At 45.0% G+C, this 20,989-nt stretch overlaps 1 protein-coding gene and 1 pseudogene across 8 annotated transcripts in view; one reads left to right on the forward strand and one right to left on the reverse strand.

The window, feature by feature from the left end:
* Positions 1 to 20,989, reverse strand: part of LOC147903504 (FAM91 carboxy-terminus protein) — a 222,079-nt gene that overhangs the window by 116,950 nt on the left and 84,140 nt on the right. For all 8 annotated transcript variants that reach the window (XM_087399493.1, XM_087399497.1, XM_087399488.1 and 5 more), the window contains exons 5-6: positions 14,439 to 14,556; positions 3,898 to 3,994 (exon numbers count right to left, since the gene is read on the reverse strand). In XM_087399493.1, the coding sequence (XP_087255619.1) occupies positions 3,898 to 3,994; positions 14,439 to 14,556 (215 nt within the window). The remainder of the gene's footprint in view (positions 1 to 3,897; positions 3,995 to 14,438; positions 14,557 to 20,989) is intronic.
* On the forward strand, positions 13,653 to 13,749 carry LOC147903506 (U6 spliceosomal RNA; annotated as a pseudogene).

Raw genomic sequence — 20,989 nt, forward strand, 5'->3', positions numbered from 1 at the left:
AGCCTGAAAAACCTGTTGAAACCACCAGCCAGAATATTGGGAAGCTACATAAAAGAAGGTTTGGATCACCGTAGCAAAGTTTTCATGCTAGCACTATGCAAATACACACAATGTAGCTTGTTTTGTAAAGATTTATTTCAAAGGGTATACTGGTAACCAGTCCGATAACCTGAAGAATCTCAAGAGGCTCTGATACAACCATATCATACCATCAGAGACGACCATCAGCAGATACTGGCTGACACCACTCAGATCTCGTCAGTTCTCTCCACTGCCTCTCTGGCAGCGTTGGGATCTTTTGTCACTCGTCTTTTTTTGTACCGTCAAGAACTTGAAAATTCTTGACCCCTCCACAGCGGAGGAGATTTTTGTACGGAGGATTAGGTCCCATGGGTCATTTTTGGCCCCCCGAGGACAATAATAAAATTATACTTCTACTTCTACTTCTCTCTAGACTGATGCCATCTTTCAGGTAGTGACATTCCTCCACAGAGTTTGGGCCCTACCCCAATGGAGACTGCCGAGGCTAGCACTAGAGTCATCCAGATGATTGGCTGAGAGTGGTGTTATGCACGTGTGTCCACATGGTTTGATAGCCACGGCATTCAGATGGACAAACTTCCCCCCTTTCAGTAGAACATGGATGCACCGCCCGAGCTGATCCCACGAGATGAGATCAACCGCATCATACGGTTGGACCTCCTCCAGCACCATACATCTCGGACTTGGGGGGGGAGACCAAGAATTCCCCACCAAGATCCAATTCTATCACGACCAATTCTTGAGGGTGTCGGAGTATGGTCTCATCACAGACCCTAGTATCTCGAGGATAGGAGAGATTGGATTGCCATCGGACAGTTACGAGTCTCATCCCACCTGCTAAGGATCGAGGTTGGGGGAGCTACAAGCATACCCAGAGAGCAGAGGATATGCAGACTACGCACGATGGTAGAGGTACAGACAAAGGAGCACTTTCTATGTGTCTATCCAGTCTCCTATGAGATCCGAGGACGGTAACACTGCCTCTTTGACAATGGACTTGGCTTTGGTCCGCTTACACGGTTGATCCACTTTCCTGACTAGGTTTGTGTTTGGCTCTACCTGATGGGGATGCGACGACACAGAGATACACTGATGCGACAGAGCAGAGAGCAACAGGGGATGATGCCACAGGACATTGCGGCCTAGCAAGCGTAGACACGTGTCATAGATTTCTATGCATTTGAGCCAGCTCTAGATGATGTAGATAAGAATGATCTAGATTAGATGGCATTATGGATTAGTAGTGAGAGTCACCACCTCGACGCTGCTGGACGCCAAGCACAACAACCACGTACCGCATGGAGAGCGACCAGAGCACACACGATTGAGGTCCAGTCTATCTCAGCTCTCCTCAGAGGAGACAGCCAGAGACAAGGCGTCACCCTTGACATAGCCCATCGGATACATAGATCAAGAAGAACATGCCCCCCACCACCACGAGAGACAACTCGACAGACACAGATACATGAGTTCTTTGCGTTTCATCAGAGAGACACCAGGGTGCCTGGATACATGGAACCTGAACGTGTACTTGGAGCATTAGCCTTGAGCACTTGATGCTATTGTCGCTATTTTGCTGTACTAGTTTAGCAATTTAGCACTCAACAAGGGCCTTAGTGAGCCCTTTGTTTCAGCCCTCAGTGACTTGTATGAGTTACGTTTTGGCTTTTGTACTTTGTCTCATAGGCCCGTGAGGCCTCCCAAAGACGTTAATACATCTTTATTTCTTTCTTTCTCTCTCTCTAAATGCCAAAGCAAGACTAAAGGTCTTGAAACACAGGCACTACCTTAAAGGACCATCAATTTAGGTGACAAAGACCTCACAAAAGCCACTACTCCCAACGAATGGGTGAATTGGAAATCTATGAAATCATGTACCCACGAACAAAATACTAGAGTCCCGTCAAGTAGTCCACTATACTCGCCCCGCCATGTGGGAAACAAGTGAGCTCTCTAGATAACGACCATCTCTGAAGGCTTTATATATGAGCAGGTCATATATTACTCCCATCTCCAATAGATCTCGTGCACATCCCATCATCAGTGGTGCAACATCTGAATGCCTCACTATCCCAAGATCTGTTGGATCCATCTATGGTACTTTGAGGGGGAAATTTCAAAGCCTAGTAGGCCCACCTATCTGCTCCTCATACCAATCACCCTAGGAGAAAGGTCTCCCCTTGTCTAGAGAACTCCATGATATCATTGTGCATCATATATGGGCCATTTCCCTCTATGGTGACCTCCTGCACATAGGATGATGTATCCAGGGAAGGGTACTATATTGCAATGAAAATCGGTCGTGCGGTTGCATCAGGTGACCGAACTTGTATCGACATGTGTCGCCCCTCCTTCCACATCTCAGATGCAATTTGAGGAAGATTGCTACACCCCCAGAACCTCACATCCCATTATCTCTCCTCATCTCCTTCCTGCCGTGAGCCAACTCTCTTGTCACTATGGGTAGCCCTCTCTCAAGACTCTCGTGTGTTTCAGTGTAGAAGATAACATTTCTATTAGTATAGGTCTCTGAAAACCCTGCTGGACCGAACCAAAGGGTGTCGTTCCACACAACCATGCTCAATCTGTTTTGTACCTCTGCTCCGTAGGCCCAACACTGACATGTGCTATTTCTATCCCTCTCTCCCCTTCCTCCTTTTTCTCCTTACTGTCACTGTATGCACCCCATTTCCGTTCATGTCTTGGTGCCTCATACCCTTCCTTCTATGCTCTTGTTGCAAGAGCGTGAGGTTATAATATAGGTATGTGCTAGTCCCCATCAGTGAAGTAGGTCTACCTGCTGCAGTCCGAAATCTGATCACCATTGACCTTGTCGGTGCATCATCTTTAGCCACTCTCCAGGCCGCCTCAAAGGTTAGATTATAACCCTTCTTGGTAATTAATGCTTCAGCATCGTCCATCAGGGTGTCACCCACTGCCAGTCCATTCAGGTCTTCCTCGAGCATCAAATATGACATTTTTCTATTGAGGTGCCTTTCTGACTATTTCCTTCCATTCTAGCATCTCTGCCTTTCCCTTGGTTATTTGCTGTGAGAATTCAGTAAACTTGTCGGCCATCCCTTTCATGATTTCCTCGTGCTTCCCCTGCATGGCTGCCATTTCCTTCCTTAGCTGTTAATTCCCTGATTTTAGCTCCTCCATTGCCTTGCATGAAAGCTCCGGTGACTCCTTCGTTTCTTTGAGCTGTTGCAGCTCAGTTTCCATAGCCTGCATCTTTTCCTTGGTATTGGTTCCAGCTCCCACTCATCCTTCTCCTTTTCCCATTCTTCTCTTATGTTTCTCTTTCTTCCACCCCTCTTGTATCTTCTCCCCTGCTTCTTCACTACAGCAAGGACTTTGTCCATGTGTCTTCTCACCAATCAATGCCATAATTGTGGCTTCCAAACTGTTAATTTTCCCAATTAACACCAAACAGATTTTCTTAAGGTGGAAAAGAACTTCAGATGTGGCCTTAGATGTTGTCCCTGCCAGGTAGGAATTGTAGCATTTTCAAGGGCCTTCTTCCCCTACGTGTCTTCTATGCAGCCCTGTGTAGTCAGTGTCATCATGGTGGAGACGCAGTTGGGCATGCAGTCCTGCACTTATATCTCTCCAAAAGAACCTGACAGATTTCAGATTTGTTTGCTGATATTTTGCTGGTGGTATTTACATGTTGTATGGCTGTGGTTGCAGCCAAGCAATCCTTCAGAAAGTCCTAACAGGGTTTACTTTTTAACTTTATTGTTTAGCTCCAGTAATGATATTGTGCAAAAGTTTTCACATGCAGATCTAGTATTTTCCCAAGGTGAATGAATTAGGGTAACAATCCTTAATTAGGTCCAGAACACCACATACCATTTTTCATCACCTCATAAAGCATGTCACAATAATACCGGAAAGGGGACACCCTCTGAATTCGGCACACATATTCTGCTAAGTGATAGGGAAAAAGCTGTTTCAAAAAAAGTACACCAAGTCAGCAATACACCATTATCCAAACCTTTAAGGCTTTACCTCATTTTTGTGAGCTACAGTGAGGAAGGCAAGCCAACAACCATCAATTTAGCTCTATTGAAGCTTCTAGATATGAAAATGAAACTGTGAATTTCAGAATAATTATATTGAATACATGCTGCAAACCAAGGCCAAATTGGGGATGATCACCTATTTGATGTCCTTTTTCTTTCTTTCATGCGGTTGTAATCAGCCAACTTGTCTTGAAAACTGTTTCAACTACCATGGATTTGCATTATAGCGATACAACTGACCCACAACAACTAACTTTCACCTACAGGTTAAAGGTACGCCTATGAGCTGATAAGGCCCTCAACTTGTACCAACCTATGAGCTGGTTGTACCCTCAGCAAACACGTAAACAGCACAATGTAAGACAATTCACAAAGCACATATGCACAAAAGTAGAAGCAATTGGACTCACAGGTTGTTCACAGGCAGGAGGAGGATAAAGATGAACGGGAAGACCTCAAAACAGGCTGTCTAAACGCCCTGAAAGAAGCTCCACAACTTCACAAGTTGCCACACTCTCTATATTGAATTTCAGCAGCCTAGGAGATGGACAAGTGTTGCACACCTAGAGCACACACATTGCTTGAGATGACACAAGTGACACGCTACACAAGTGTAGAATCGTTGTGGAAAGCAAGGTTGCAGCCCTCTCTTTATACAGACCATGGAGGGCTCTAGATCAACTGACCTGATGCAGGACCATCTGCCGCATCAATAGCACATGTGCAGCTGACCTGCCACATCAGAAGACTTGATTGCCACATATGCAGCCAACTTTGCCACATCATCACAATCAATTGCCACATGTCATGGCTATTTTGTGGCTGCAGAGACAGTATCAATTACTGATGTATATCTTGGGCCTTAACAGGGCCCACCAACGCCTAGGAAGGCCATACACTGCCTCACCATCTACACCTCAGCCAGCAATGGCTAACTTTTTCACTTTATCCTATTGCTCTGTAGCTTCTCCTGATATCGGGGCCTTGCATGTTGAGCATCTAGATCTACATGAATGCCCAGAGGGTGCAGCATTGATTCTCTAACATTACCCCTCAATGTCCAATTCTAGACTAATGTGGTAGTCCGATTCCAAATTAGCATCATAAGGGACTCATGTGTTTCCTGATGTCTAAATAATTCTCCTTGGGTGGACAATAAAGCAAGACTGATGTCTTTTCTGACAATCTTTCCTTGAAACTAAATAATGCTGAACATGACTGCTTTGTCGGAACATTGAACATTGGACTCTTTGATTGGAATGCGACTTGGTAGAGGACTAACTCAGAAGCCCAACTGCAAATCTGATGTTGGGTCTCGTGTTGGACAAATAAAACAGGCTGTCAATCAAGCCCCAATATCTCCACAAGTATCTATGACGTCCACGAGTGGAAATGTGTCTTCAATGGACAATCTCCCATGTACCTCCATTGAAGTGGAAGCGGGTCTGCAATGCTCCATCTGATAAGACTCAAGAACCTCCCTTAAATAATATTGCTATGAAATGAAAATGTCATTATTATCCTGATACACCTCTATCCCAAGAAAATAATGCAACGTCCAAGGTCAATCATGTCAAATTCAGTCTTCAAGAGTGACTGACCCTCAGTGCCCTTAAAGAATAAACACAAATCACTACCTTCTTCCCAAATGAGACATAGGTTGGCCTTTGAAGGGCTTCCTATTGGATTTTAGTAGCCTCCAATGCTCCTTCCTAAGGCGAGATACAAGATGGCACACACTAGAGCACTCATGTTGCGCACGCACCCAATGATTGTGAAAAGGATGATACAACCCTCTCTTTATATAGCCCAGGAGGGCTCTAGGTCAATTGACTTGGTCCAGCTGCCACATTCGCAAGATGTGTGCAGCCAAACTACCCAATCAACATACCCAACTACTAAGTTTGCAAGTCAATCTACCATGTCATTACATATTGATTGCCATGTGTTAGCATAGCCGACTGCCACATGTTAACTAATCACCACATCAGCAATCGACATGTGCAACCACGTGGCTTAAAGACGGATCACCTGACCTATGAACGTCACAAATGGTTATCCTTTGGGAATCGACTTACATATTTATTGTGATTGAGACTGGGTGGGAGACAAGGACACTGCACGATGCACTTCTAGATATTGCTTTGTAATAGGTGCAAGGGCCATCTCATGGCTCAGCAAGAAGCAAGTTATTGTGTCTCTTCCTTCGATGGAAGCATAGTATCAATGAGCACGTATGGCATCATGCGAGTCTTTATGGCTGAGTTGGATCCCGGAAGACATGAAGGTCATCCAAAGTGATCTACCAGACAACCAGAGTTGCATAAAAATTGCAAAGAACCTAGTGTTCTACGCCGGGATGAAACACATCAAGATTCATTTACGCTGGATGTCCAAAGGGTGGAGCATGGATTTTCTGACAAATAAACCCTTTCTTGAGCCTGCCAACAGCTCTACAATTGAAATAGAAAATGATCTGCCCTCTCAGCCAACTACTGACCCTCTATTCTGCTAAAGCAATTGACAATTCACCCATAATTCTTTGGAATCACATCAATTTGTGTACAATTACCTCAACTATATCAACTACCAAGACTAGCTACAATTCTACATTTGCATTCTGACATATCATGGTGTTATTATTAGTTCTCATGTTTAAGAATCGACGAGTAACTGAGTCTACGAACTACACCCGGAGCCAGCAATGCAATTTCAGCATATGTTTGGTAGAGGCAAGATTACACCCAACACAGCAATATAATTGTGTATGTACCCCCCAGGTCCCCTACATGCACATGTGTGTGATGCACTTGTGTATGTTGTGCATGTGTTTCGTGTGGTTTGTCCATTGTTTGTCTTTTTTTAAAAGATACACTTACGTCACCTCTTTGAACAAAAGCAAATTTTGTTGTAATTTTATAAATGATGTCTAGAAAATATATCAAGAACCTTAATTGGGAGACTATTTCAGTCAACAAAAGTTCCTGAAAAAGTCTCATAGACATGTACTTTTATTTTAAAGACTCCTAAAAATAGGCATTGCATTAAATGTAAGGATAGATAAGGAAAACTCGCATAGTAATTTTAGAAAAGTTGCTAATTTTAGAGGTATTTTCCAAAAATAGACATGTTGAACTAAACACCCAAGATTGCAGACCTTTAAAGAATGACAACAGAGAGCCATCACAATTAAATTCTGACAATAATCAGAAAGGTTTGCATGTTTGAATGCCTCGGTATGTGACAAGGCTGACATTTGGCTGCGGTGACATGTGGCATCCATGCAATTGCCCTTGACAAATGGCAGTCATCCATGACATACAGCATGCATGCAAGGGGGGTGAGCTAACACGTGGGAGGCCATGCTCCAACCACCTGCACCACTTGTCTTCAGAAATCCAAACATTTGCCCCTCCCTTCAATGACTTTGCCTCTTGTTCAAACACTTGACCCCAACCTACCAAACACTTGTCTTCTCACCAAATCCTTGGCCAGTTCTCCTCAGTTCCAATTGGACTTTCCAGCCCCATTCCATTTTTGGAGCCCCCACCCCTCCCCTATAAAAAGGAGGGGCCTAAAGAGTTCTTTCTCATGCTTCAACGAGGTCCCTCCAGCCCCTCCCTTGCTGTTCTAATGATTACCTGGGGTAAATTCCACATTCTTAGAAGACCTTATGGCTGTATTCTGAATCGATTATTGTTTTGTATGAATGAACTGAGTTAGAGAGAGGAAATAGGGGCCCCTATATATGCCCCCACATAAACCATCACGAGTACAATTATTTAACCTTTCAACAACGCTTTGGAAGCCTTTAGTGTTTAAGTTTTTCTATTTTCCACTACGCACAAATTGTTTCTCAGGTTTTCAAGTTTATAAAACAAACAACGCTCACTGAGAAGATTAAACAGGGAGGTTATGATTTCATAAACTTTTGATAGTTCTCAATATTAAGTGTCACAACCTTCAAGAAAATGCATCCACTTTTTGCTTGGATGCTTTCAACTTCTTGCTTCCCTTTTTTTAATAGAATGGATAGGAAAGTTCCCTTGCACACGCAAATAGGTACTGATCATATGGAGCATAGCACCTATACATATGTACTAATCAATATGGAGCATAGTAGAGTCAAATGAGAATGATACTAAGGCCAAACCTTTTTAAATCTGCCATAATCTGGAAACGTGAAAGACAAGAAACTAACAAATTTTAGAATAGATGTTGAGTCTTTCAAAACCAAAACTCAAGGGTCAAGATGACATGTTCAAGTCGATATTGAAAACAACTCGAGATAATTAAAACCCTCATATTAAAGCTTGCATTTCATTGCTCTTGAGTAACATGAGGAAAGCATTAATACGCATTCATTGCTCTTAATTGACATGAGGTTAGAATTAATAAGAATTATTTGCTCACAAGTGGCATGAGGTTAGAATTAATAAGCACATCCATCATTGAACATGGAGTAACTAAAAAGTTTTGAGCTTCACTAGATCCTAATTTAATAGCAACTGAAGCAACCTAAAAGCAAGGCAAAAATTTGTCCCAATAAAACCTACACCTATCTTCTCCCACACTTGAAATTCTATTTTCCCACAATACTTATGGCCATGTCTTCAAATCACCCCCCCAAGGGTAGGATAGAGTCATCTAATGACACATTCAATTTTGCAAGGTTATGAGCAAGGCTTATCTCCCACTGTAAAAGCTTTATGGGCACTCCTCTATAGAGTGAAATCCCCCACGAGCCCAAAGAGAGAAGAAAAGGGTCTTGGTCTAGGTGCAATTGTGAATCCGAGCCGTGCTACACATAACCCAAGATCGTAACAGGCTGAAAAGGAAATCCCAATGGAATATCATGTCCAAATCTAGATAGCCTACCCTCTATCTGAACATCCAAGCCCAAGGCATCCTCATCCGCCTGTCGTAGTGCAAGAAACATGCATGCCATGTGTCGTAGTGCAATGACCTATATTAGCATACCTATCCTTATGAAAGCCCCCATCCAAGAAACATGCATGTCATCTATGTCAACCCAATCCATGGGTATGGTTGCATCAATTTGTTGAATTCTCTCTATACTTTCTCTAACGTGACTTGCCAATTGTAATTTATGATCCTTAGAAAGTTTTATGAAAGCTTTCTAGGATGCCACAGAAGAGGCAAGACCTTTCTCACTGGATTTAAGGAGAAGTGCCAATTGGTCTGACATGCTCATCAAGTATGCTATCATTCCACATGATGGGTTGTCTGTCAATCTCTTCTAGAGGAGTAGGGGGGGGGATTCTCGATTGAAGTTAGACCAAGCTTTCATGATAGCAACCATAAGAGGAGAGAAGGGAGATCTGAGATGAGATGAAGTAAAGATCCATCTGGTACAAACCGTATGCAGTGAATAAAGATATCTTGCCATGACTCTTGCCCATGCATAAGTCCCCTTACCACAATTTTGCAAAGCAAGGTCCTGCACTACAAATCTAGATCTATGTTATTGAGACCTCCTTCCCACATGGGAAGTATCAAGGTCTCTCACTCCACCCTGGCTAAAGCATCTGTCATACCAATTTGTCCACTTCTCCGCCAACTCACTATCTAGGAGCTCTTTCTCTTGTCTTAGAAGAAGTTGCAGCCCCAACATATCCGCTTGAGATCTAATAAAGATACTCATAGCTACAGCCACAAACAAAGAAAGAAAGGGGGCTAGAGGGCATCCCTAGGGGAATGATATGGAAATCTGAAATCTCTCTCCCCTTACTCGTCTAATAAGCACCTGGCTGTAGGCTGATCTGTACAAAGACCCCTCTAATCCATGCATCTGAAAAACCAAAATGAAGAAGGGTGCCTTCTAAAAAATCCCGGTCTACCCTGTCATATGAAAATCCAAGAGTAGAATGGCCAGCCTCTTGCTGCTTTGTATGGCCCAAGTCAAAGCCTCCCAAAAATGAGATATATAATTAAAAATGCTTCTACCATGCACAAATCTCATCTGCATATCATGAATAAGATTTGGAAGAATGGCTGCAAACACTTTAGCCAGAATTTTGTAGCAAGTATCCAAGAGAGCGATTGACCTCCATTGTGAATCAAATTTCTACGGCCTCTCTTAGGAATAAGATGTGAGACCCTCTGTAAGTGAATCAGGCATAGAGGTCCAGAGTCCCAAATGCCCTGCAGTGCTAAGGTAACATGCCCCCAATTTGATTTCAAAAAGTAATAAAAAAAGAAGGTGTAAGTTCATATAAACCCAAACACTTGCCTTTATGAAGGACAAAGGGTGCAGTCTTGTATTCCGTATTGGTGAAGGGTGTATTAAGTGATGCTCGCATACTTGGTTGCACTGACACGGGGATACATAGTCATACGGCATATCTGGCATCATCTCTAGCCACTTTGTTAGAATTTGCTGAGAGTAGGGAGGCATAAAAATCAGTAGCTATATGCAAGACGGTATCAGGATCTCATTGCGAAACCCCATCCAAGTCAATTAGCTGTTGCAAAACACTCTCTACAATGTCTCAGGTCCAACATAGAGAAAAAGTATTTATTGACTCTACCTCCCATTTGAGTCCAAAATGACTCACGTGCATGAAAGGCATACTCTGATCTCTAATCTAACAGGTATCTGATCTATGGTAAACCCTTGCTGCAGCAAGGCACTTTTGAATCCAAGCATCAGTAGGCCGTTTTTGCTCCTCCCTCTGTATGGCTGCCAACTGCTGACAAATACCAACCTCCTTTCTAAAAATCTCACATCACTAATATAAAAAAGGGATATGCTTCCACAGGTAAGGCAGAGCACACCCCCCTACATCTGAGAAACCCAAATTTGCAAAAGCTGCCTCTGTGAGATCCTCCTCTGCATAAAGACATCCGGAATCCTGATACTGACAGATTGGCCTCTCAATTGGGGCTCAAAAACCATCAAAACCACCAGAAAATGATATGAGGTAGAAACTTCTGGAGCGATGCTATTGAGCCACCTCCATCCAATGCCCAATCATCAATATAAAATCTATCAATGCATGCATGAATAGGCATCTACATTCTCCTATTCAATCATGAATACAAGTGTGACTGTGACTGAGTGTGAAAGACATCATCAAACCAAATATCTCTGCCACTGACCCAAAAAATGAAGGCATCCTAAGCTGCACTCTCTAGAGTGTGAATGCCACCCTCTCTACCTCCCTTCTTATCAAAAGGCAACTCCACCATGTTGATATCACCTCCAATGACCCATGAATCTACAATGGGAGCCCAAGAGGGAAGCTCTCTCCATGAAAGGACATGATCCACTCTATTGTTGGGAGCATAAAGGTTGAGGACGCCAACCTTACATTCCCCAATCAAAAGAATGATCCACTGTGCCTAGAGGGTATGATGACACCATGTCCAACTACCAGGGAAAGGAAAAAAATATGAAATTGAAATACAAGTTCCTCCCTAGGTGCCCAAAGCAAGCGGCCCAAAAGTGTGATAAAAAGCAATTTACCTGATTTGCACAATCTCTAGCATCCAATTTGTATTCCTAAATAAAAAGAATGTCAATGAGACGGGAGCATCACTAGCCACCCAAAGACCCTGCATATCTAACGCTGGTCTTGCCAACCCGCGATCTTAAATTTCTGCTAAAAGAGAGAGCCATCCAAGCACTGAAGCATGATACGATCATTAGAAATGTTAGGATCAGAGACAATGAACCCCATCTGATCTGAGCATCTCTTCTGTTTAAGAGGGTAAACCAGGAATTGGGGGGATCTCAGTGACCACTCCAAAAGTACCTCCGATCATGGCAAGGAGCTGATGATGCACTTGGGGTAGACCTAGAAATTTGATGAAGAGAGTCATTGTCTACTTGTCCTCCCCTTCTTGGTCGAATCCAAGGGAGAAGGGCTTGAAGAAAATCTTCTTGGAACCAAGCGTCAAAGAGTTGACATTGAGCACAGTGCTCATAGATCCAGGAGTGTCAAAAGCCATCCTCGTCCCAAAAGTCGAATGTCAATGAGGTGTTGGGAGAGGTCAAAGCGCAAGGCCGAAAACATCCAGTCCCTAGCCTATGATCGAAAAGGGTGGGACACATGGTGCAAGCGAAAAGTGTGGTGGAGCTCTCGAGCTCCACATCCTTTTGTAACTGCAGCAGCTTGTCTTTTGAACAAATACATGTTCACATAGCCGGTGGAAGTGGACAAGGATTTACTGAATAAGTTGTCATTCGTCAATCAAGGATGGAAGGCAGATTCAAACCAATGAAGAGCTGTTCATCATTTGGCAAAGGTTGAGCAGCCAAAGCCTGGAGCTGTATTTCGTTTTGCAGCAGCAGCACTTCCAAGATAAATTTCATTTTTTGGCGCAACCAAAGCCTAGAGCCGAGATTCTTTTTTTGGAGCAGCCAAAGCTTGGAGCTGTAATTCATTTCGAGCAATAGCCTAGATGAAAATTGTTTTTTTGGAGCAGCCAAAGCCTAGAGCTGAATTTCATTTTGGTGAACACTTCCCAGATCGAAATCATTTTTCGTAGCAGCCAAAACCTGGAGCTAAAATTCATTTTTTGGAGCAGCCAAATTCTGGAGCTGACTAACTAGAGAGGGAGGAGGGAGCAGAGGGGGAGAGAGGGGGAGGGAGAGAGAGGATGAGGGGAGGGAGGGAGGCTAATAGAAAGGGAGGGAGAGGCTGACTAGAGAGGGAGAAGGAGCCTGACTAGAGAGGGAGGAGGAGGGGGCAAAGGGGGAGAGAGGGGGGGGGAGAGGTTGAGGGGAGGGAGGGAGAGGGGCTAACAGAGAGGGAGGGAAAGGCTGAGGGGAGCATGAAGCAACGCGGAGATAGCTATTTTTTGCTATCTCCATATCCCTCCTGATAGGAGAGGGAGAAGGAGGGAGCAGAGGGGGAGAGAGGGGGAGAGAGGGGGAGGGAGAAGGGAGAGGGGAGCGAGGGAGAGGGAGAGGGAGAGGGAGAGAGAGGCTAACAGAGAGGGAGGGAGAGGCTGAGGGGAGCAAGGAGGGACGCAGAGATGGCTGTTTTTTGCTTCTTGCACTTTGGACTCATAGTGTCCAAAATTTCTCGCCATGCCTAATTGTTGAATTTCATCCTACTCACCTGGGAAGAAACAATGGGCAACACCGGCAAAGAAAAATGCCCTGCAAGAATTAAGAAAATCTACTTGCAGGCTACATGAAAGGGCACTGGCTGAATCGGCACCTAGTGGATAGACTGAAATTGAACAAAAAGTTATAAGCAGGCTGCTTTGATATCAGCAACAGGCAAGAATGCCCTTATTTCAAACACTATTTGGCTTTTCATCAATGAATTGGATCGATGAATGCAATCACACAATGGCATAGTGGACCAAATTCTTGGATATAATTGTATTGCTATACACAATGGCATAGTGGACCAAATTCTTGGATATAATTGTACTGCTATACACATAGAGCCTATATGCTGCGTGTATGCATCTGTGTGTGCGTTTTATAGACCTTCCTTTGGCCCAGCTAGAAGTATTTTACTACCACTTTTAGTTCCAAGTAGTAGCTGTCTCGTTTTGAGACAATTATGAATGTACATTCTTCTTACTAAAAGGTGCTTCTACACACAAAAAGTTGTGTGTGTGTGTTGTGTTTAGAGAAGACTAGCATGACCGCTGTGCAAGGATGACATGCACAAAATGGGAAATGGTCCAAAGGTTTTTTTAATCACTTATTGCTTCCATGGCCTTGGATCCAGGACCATGGAATCACTTTTGGCATCCAAATAATGGCAAGCAATTTTGATTGTTTGGCAGACGTGCTGCTATGCCGGACTATGATCACTTCTTCTCCTCGCGTCGCTATTGGGCTCTCTAGTCGTATCGTGCTCATAGCATTTGACTATATGAGCACTCTTTGGTGGATATCTTTCCTTATTTTTTATCTTCTTTGCATCGGTCTCTTCAGAATGCTCATTCCCTTGGAGACCTTCCTATGGCCCACTTAGTAAGCCTTTTATTACTGCTTCTAGTAGCTGTTCCACTTTGGACAGCTACGAATGTACATTTTTCTGAATGAAATCTCTCTTTTACACACAAAAAAAAAAGTGTGTTTGTGTTTTCTAAATATAAATGGATTTCACCCAAAAAATATTAAAAATGTGTGTTGTGTTTTACTTTCTTCTTTTTTTTTTTCTTCTCTTTGGGGGGGGGGGGGACATTCAGGCTTGCATGCACACACATACATACGCACATGTATGTTTGTGTGGCATATGAGCACATCTTTAAAAAGAAATCCTGCTGAGAACTTGTCTGTTTGAGCTACTGTAGATGTAAAACAAGTGAGCTGAATGAACTTCACATAAATGCCACACATTTACGGAAGAAACTATTTTGGCTTAGAATGCACACCGCTAAATTCTTGCGTAGATAGTTCAGCAAATCTTCATAGTACTCACTCTCCTTGCAAGCACTTTTGGCAAGGCAATCATTCCATCTAAATCTCTTCTTTATGCAATAATCTTTCACCCTGCAAAATGTCAACAAACAACTTACTAACAATTCAGAATGCACAAATATAATCCAATCATCTTGAAGAAATTGACCATAGCCTAAAATATTTGACAAAATTCAATTCAGAATGCACAAACGTAATCCAATCATCTTAAAGAAATGGATCATTAGTCTAAAATATTTGACAAAAATTCTGATCTAGCAATGAGATGTTCCCCAACTAAACGTATCCAGGACTATTCTTACCAAACCAAGACGAGAAGATACTACAAATGTTGTACATAGAGCAACTTAAAGAAAAAGGTGGCCATTTGGATGGACTGTGCCTTTTCCTACTTTGTATTACTAGGAGATAAAATACTGCATCCGGTTTTTGTGGTTGCTGCCAAAGTATGTTAGAAGCGCGAGGCTAAAGTTTGTCACCTTGGACTGGGAATCATACATAAGAACATCCACTGTGAAGTTAAATCTTACGAAGTTGATTGCATCCTGAAAGACATACATCTCCACTGTCATAAGCAACAAAATTTATGGTTTCTTCTCTTTCATGAAACTTAATGGCTATCAGAAGGTCACTCTCCATGTAATGTGTCAACACATTGTCATAGGTACTTTTTTTTTTTTCCCAAAAAGAGACTTCTATTAAGTATTAAAGAAAACCGTTAGAGCAAGCTCCATACGGGATACACCATGCAATGCATGAAAAGCTCAAGAGCCAAAAAGAAAGAATTGGGGCTGATAGTGCCATCTCAATCCAGTAGAAACCTCCGAGAAAAAGGGAGAACCCTTCCAAACTCGAAGAAATACAGTCCTTCTAGAAGAGGCTGCCTGTGAAGGGCCCTACATGCTGGCCCAAATGGCTATCAAAGTGTAAACCGTGTCAATCCAAATTCCCATGAACACCTGTGAAGGGTGTATCTGGGTGCCATCCAAGGCCTCTGTACATCTGGCTCTTCAAATGTGCCAAGAGGCAATGCTAGCCAAGATCTCCCAAGAGGTGTCCACTGAAGCATGAGAAGCCCTAAAGGGAGTAAGTGGTACATCCTGAAGAGAGCAGGGCTCTATTACCTGCCGGCGGACCAAGAGTGCCCAAGAAGAAGGCTCACCTTCATAAAACACCTGGGGCCCAGTGATGGATAACCATGCGACCGAGCCCCAAGTCATGAAGAAAGGGGAAGTATGAAAAACGCTGAGTATCCTCGCAACCCCTTTCCAAATAGTCCTCGCCTGGCTGCAGTCCCAAAGGCAATGTCGCATTGACTCCTCTACAGAATGACAGCAAGGGCAAGTGGGATTAGCCCCAAAACGTGATCTCCACAGGTTCACTGCAATCCCTCCATGAATAGAAAGCCAAAAGAAAAGAGTGACCTTTCTATTTCTGAGGGATTTCCAGAGCCTCCTCCAGAAATTCCTACGCAAATTTGCAGTGATGAAGAAGCTGTCCCAATGGGGGCTCTGGAGGGAACCCAACCCCTACTGTTCAACTGAAATCTCCTAGCATTACCAACCGTGAAATGAAAAAAGGGAATTCCCCTCTCTCGGTGCCCATGATCTATCCACTCCCACTCTCCTGGGTCCCACTGCAAGCACCTGATAGGTGCACCTCCATACAACCACAACCTCCAAGATCCCAAGGCCAAAAGCAGAGGGTCGGGGTCTAAGTACCACTCCAAGCTCGCTCCATGGTTCACAAAACCAGCAATCCTGACAGGCTGAAAGGCAACCTCTAGAAGAATATCATCCGTGGATCTAGAGAGTATACCTCCATCCCCAACATCAAAGACCAATGCATCTTCTCCGAGACCTCGAAGAGCGATCACCTGTAGAGGAACTGCTGTCCTCGAAAAAGCTCCCATCCAAGTGGTGGAAGTAATAGGCAACTCAACTATCCATTCCACCGGGATGGCTGCATCTATCTGCTGAACCCTGCATGCTACCCCTCCGAGGTGACTCACGGAGACTGTAGTCTCTGATCCTCATGTAGCCTGATAAATGCCTTCCAAGTACCTACTGTGTAGGCGGGGCCTCTCTCCCATCTAGACTACTGCATGTAATGGGAAGTGCCCAATGGTTTGCCATGCTCATCAAGTATACTATCATTCCAAATGACTGGCTGCCTATCAATCTCTTCTAGGGTAGAGGGTGGAACCCTTCGAAGAGTGTTCTTGAAGCTCCCCCAAGCTTTCAGGATGGCAGACATGAGAGGAGAGGCAGGAGATCTGAGAGGGACTGAAGTAAAAATCCATCTTGGGTTGTCCACCCAATCATCTCCCAAGGTTGGTGTGCAAGCCTGAATGCATCCAAAAAAGAAATCCTTCCAAGGTTCCTGCCCAGGCATGAGTCCCCTCACCACCACCTTACAAAGCAATGCCCTGCACTGCAAGTCCGGGTCAATGATGTTAAGGCCCCCTTCAGATGTAGGGAGAATAATGGTCTCCCAGGCCACCCTCGCTGCAACATCTGCTGTGCCATCAAGTCCACTCCATGAAAAATTCCTGACTGGTCTAATGAGCTGAGTGATGCAATCCCTAGACCAGCACCAGCAAGAACACACAAACCAAGTGGTGGCCAAAAGAACCTGGTTCACTACCACAACTCTAGAGGCAAGGTCGAGTTGGGCTGAGCTCCAAAAAAGTAGCTTTTTCCCTATACTTTCTAGTACTAGGGCAAACTGCTGTGCTGGAGAGATGCCCAACCCTACCTGGCATCCCAGATATCTGACAGGAACACCCCTCTGAATCCAGGAAAAGCCAAGGTCAGCTCCCCAGTCTGAAGTTTCCTCATCATTGATCCAAAAGCCGAAGGATTTATGCCAGTTAATGTGTGCCCCTACAGCTGAGCAAAAAATATTCAAGGCTGTCCGGAAAGAATCAAGTGACTGCGAAGAGGCCTCAATAAAAATAGTAGTGTCATCAGCCAACTCACAGTCAAGAAGCTCCTGCTCCTGTCTCAAGGGTAATCTCAGCCCAAAAAGCTCAGCCTGAGATCTAAGGAAGATACTCATAGCTTCTGCCACAAAAAAAAAGAGAAAGGGGGCTAAAGGGCATCCCTGACGAACTGATCTGGAAATCTGAAATCTGAAATATGTCACCCCTTATCCCTCCAATCAAAACCTGGCTGTGAGCTGATCTATAAAGGGAGGCCACCCCTCTAATCCATGCATCTGAAAAACCAAAACGTAGAAGAGTGCCCTCAAGAAAGCCCCAATCTACTCTGTCATAGGCTTTCTCAAAGTCCAGGAGTAGAACTGCCAACCTCTGCCCACTCTGCATAGCCCACTCAGTGGCTTCCCAAAAGGAAAAGATATTGTCAAATATGCTCCTGCCATGCACAAAGCCTGTCTGAGTATCATGGATGAGGTCTGGAAGAAGGGGCTGCAATCGGATGCTGATCGCCTTGGCAAGGATTTTGTATAGAGCGCCCAACAGAGTGATGAGTCTCCAATGGGATACAAATTTCCTATTGCCACCTTTCGGGATAAGGTGTATGAGTCCCTCAGTTAGTGAGTCAGGCATCTCACCTGAGTCCCAAATGCCCTGTAGGGCTGAAGTAATAGGATCACCTATCATATCCCAAAAGGCTATAAAGAAAGAAGGAGTAATACCATCAGAACCAGGGCATTTCCCCTTATGAAGGGCGGAGAGGGCAGACTTGAATTCTGTGTTGGTAAAGCGTGCATCAAGTAAGCATATCATCTCTGGTGAGACCAATACAGGTAAACTCTGCCAAACTTCCTCTCTAGCCACATCTTTGGCCTGTGTGTCAGGATCTGCGGAAAGGAGGGAGGCATAGAAAGCTGTCGCTAAGTGCAAGACGGTATTCGGATGAGACTGCAAAACGCCGTCAGAGTCAATAAGCTGCCTGACACTCTCTCTACTATGTCTGGGACCGAGTGTAGAGAAAAAGTGTTTATTGACTCTCCCTCCCATCTGTATCCAAAATGACTCCCGTGCATGGAAGGCATACTTTGCTCTCTGATCAAGCAATGTCTGCAAGTGAGCCCTTGCCGCAGCAAGGCGCTCCTGTATCCAAGCATCTGATGGTCGTCTCTGCTCCTCCCTCTGCAAGGCTGCCAACTGTCGGTGGATACCAACCTCCCGCCTGAGTACCTCACCTCGCCGAGCACTAGCAACGGAGTGATAAAAGTCGCAGATACTGGCAAGTGCTGTGGCCACATGTGAAGGACCGGCCACCCCCCCTGCATGTGAGAAACCCAGATCTCCAAGACTGCCTCTGTGAGAGTTTCATCCGTGTATAAGGCATCGGGGATCCTGATACTGTGAGACCGTCCTCTCAGATGGGTCTCTGAGATGGACAGAACTACTGGAAAATGGTCGGAAGTGGAAACACCAGGTGCAATGCAAACTGTCCCCCCTCTATCAAGAGCTTAGTCATCCACATAGAATCTGTCAATCCGAGCATGGATAGGCATATGCACCCTATGGTTCGACCATGAAAACAAAAGTGACTGAGACTGAATATGAAATGCATCATCTGACCAACATCTCTGCCACTGAACCTGAATAAGAAGGCATCCCAAGCTGCTCTCTCGAGGAAATGAATACCACCTTCTCTGCCTCCTTGCTTATCAGAAGGTGCCTCAACCATGTTGAAGTCACCTCCAATAATCCATGAATCTACAATGTCAGCCCACGAAAGCAACTCTTTCCAGAACAGAACACGGTCCCCTCTGTTGTTCGGAGCATAGAGGTTGAGCAAACCAACCTTACATCCATCAATCAGAAGTGAAACCCATTGGGCCCTGGAGGGGGTTATGGTGCCGTGTCCAATGATCAGAGGGAGAATAGAATCTGAAATTGATATGCATGTACCTCCTCTGGTTCCCAAGGCAGGAAGCCAAAAAGTCCGGCCTGAAAGCAGCTTACCTGACTTGGAGCAATCTCTGACATCCAATTTGTGTTCCTGAAGAAAAAGAATGTCTAGGGAACCACCTGAAACACCTAGATGGAGCTGATTCCTGAACAGCTGTCTGCGACGACGATGACGGATGTTGCCCAATCCCTGTATATTCCAACTCGCTATCCTCATCGGTGGGAGGAAGCGGGTTGGAATACCTTACCCGACCTGGTGGCGGAAAAAGAACCCTCCACCAGAGCTGACCTCCTGCCATACACACGAGGTCCAAGGGGAGGAAAGTCCACAGGTGAGAGAGAGAAGGATCTCTCACAAGGGATGCCTATAACTGGCTCTCCGAAAGTAGAAGGTACAAAATCATCATCTGGGAGTTCAGAGAGGTCCTCCAAAGCAAAAAAGGAGTTCCGCTGCGCCAAGTCCTAGGGAGGGAGTACGAAGGATTCCTACCGAAGCAGGGGTAGAATGTAAGACCCCCTTCCCTCTATCCAAAGAAGGAGGCACCTGTACTGGATCCTGATCAAGAAGTGCTGCGGAGGAGGTGCCAACAACCTGGGCTGCTGAGGAAGATACAGCCTGATCCAGGGATGGGGTCGAACAAGGCTCCTGAACACTAGTCTCCTCCCGAAGCTCCAAGGGGGTAGCCTCCGAAGCGGTGGATGTGTGATCTGAAGTAGAGGGCCTAACCGCGACTGGAACCCACCATGGGCCAGAGATGGTGCGAGGTGTAGGACGGACTCGGGTAGCCCTAGTAGGGGGGGGAGCCCGTGTCTGAGGCAGTGCCTGTGGAGCGATAGGTCCCGCTCCAGCTCTCTGTCATAAGCTCGTACGAGCTAGTTGCTTTCTGGGCCTCTTTTTCTTCTTTGGGCAATCTCTGGCGAAGTGCCTTGAGGATCTGCAAATCCTGCACTGGTCCTGCCGACCTGCAACCTCAAATCTCTGGTGGAAGAAGGACCCATCGGGTCGCTGTAGCATGATGTGGTCATCTGAAATATTGGGGTCCTGGACAATGACCCTAACCCTAGGTACCCCATCCATCCTGACCACCTCAGCAGCCGAAGAGGGTTCGCCAAGAAGAGGGGGGATCTCTGCTACCACACCAAACCTCTCGCCAATAATTGAAAGTAGCCGGTGATAAACTGAGGGAAGACCAGGGAATCTGATGAAAACAGAAACTCCCTGCTTGTCCTCTTCAACTGGGTCAAAGCCCAATTGAAAGGGAAACAAAAAAATCCTTCTGTGCCTAGAAAAAAAAAACCGGCCTGTAGCAGGTCTCTCGTGACGTCCGGGGAATCTAGGCACACCTGAAAGAAACCTCGTCCCAACAAACGAACATCCTTAAGGTGGGGGGCGAGCTCCTGGGGAAGTGCCGCAAGCATCCAGTCTCTAGCTTGTGACCTGGAGGCATGGGAGCCATGGATGCGCGCGAAGAGAGTCGTGGAACACAAATGCTCCAAATCCTTTTGCAGCTGCTGCAGCTCGTCTTTTGAGAAAGTGACGGTTCTCTCGGCCGGTGTGGGCGGTAACGGGTTGATTGAATGGGAACCCATTCGTCAACGAGGTGGGAAAGGCTGATT

The sequence above is a fragment of the Dipteris shenzhenensis genome, chromosome 3, assembly GCF_047967505.1.
Source record: "Dipteris shenzhenensis isolate YYH24624 ecotype China chromosome 3, Dip_SZ_1.0, whole genome shotgun sequence".
Classification (NCBI taxonomy): Eukaryota; Viridiplantae; Streptophyta; class Polypodiopsida; order Gleicheniales; family Dipteridaceae; genus Dipteris; species Dipteris shenzhenensis.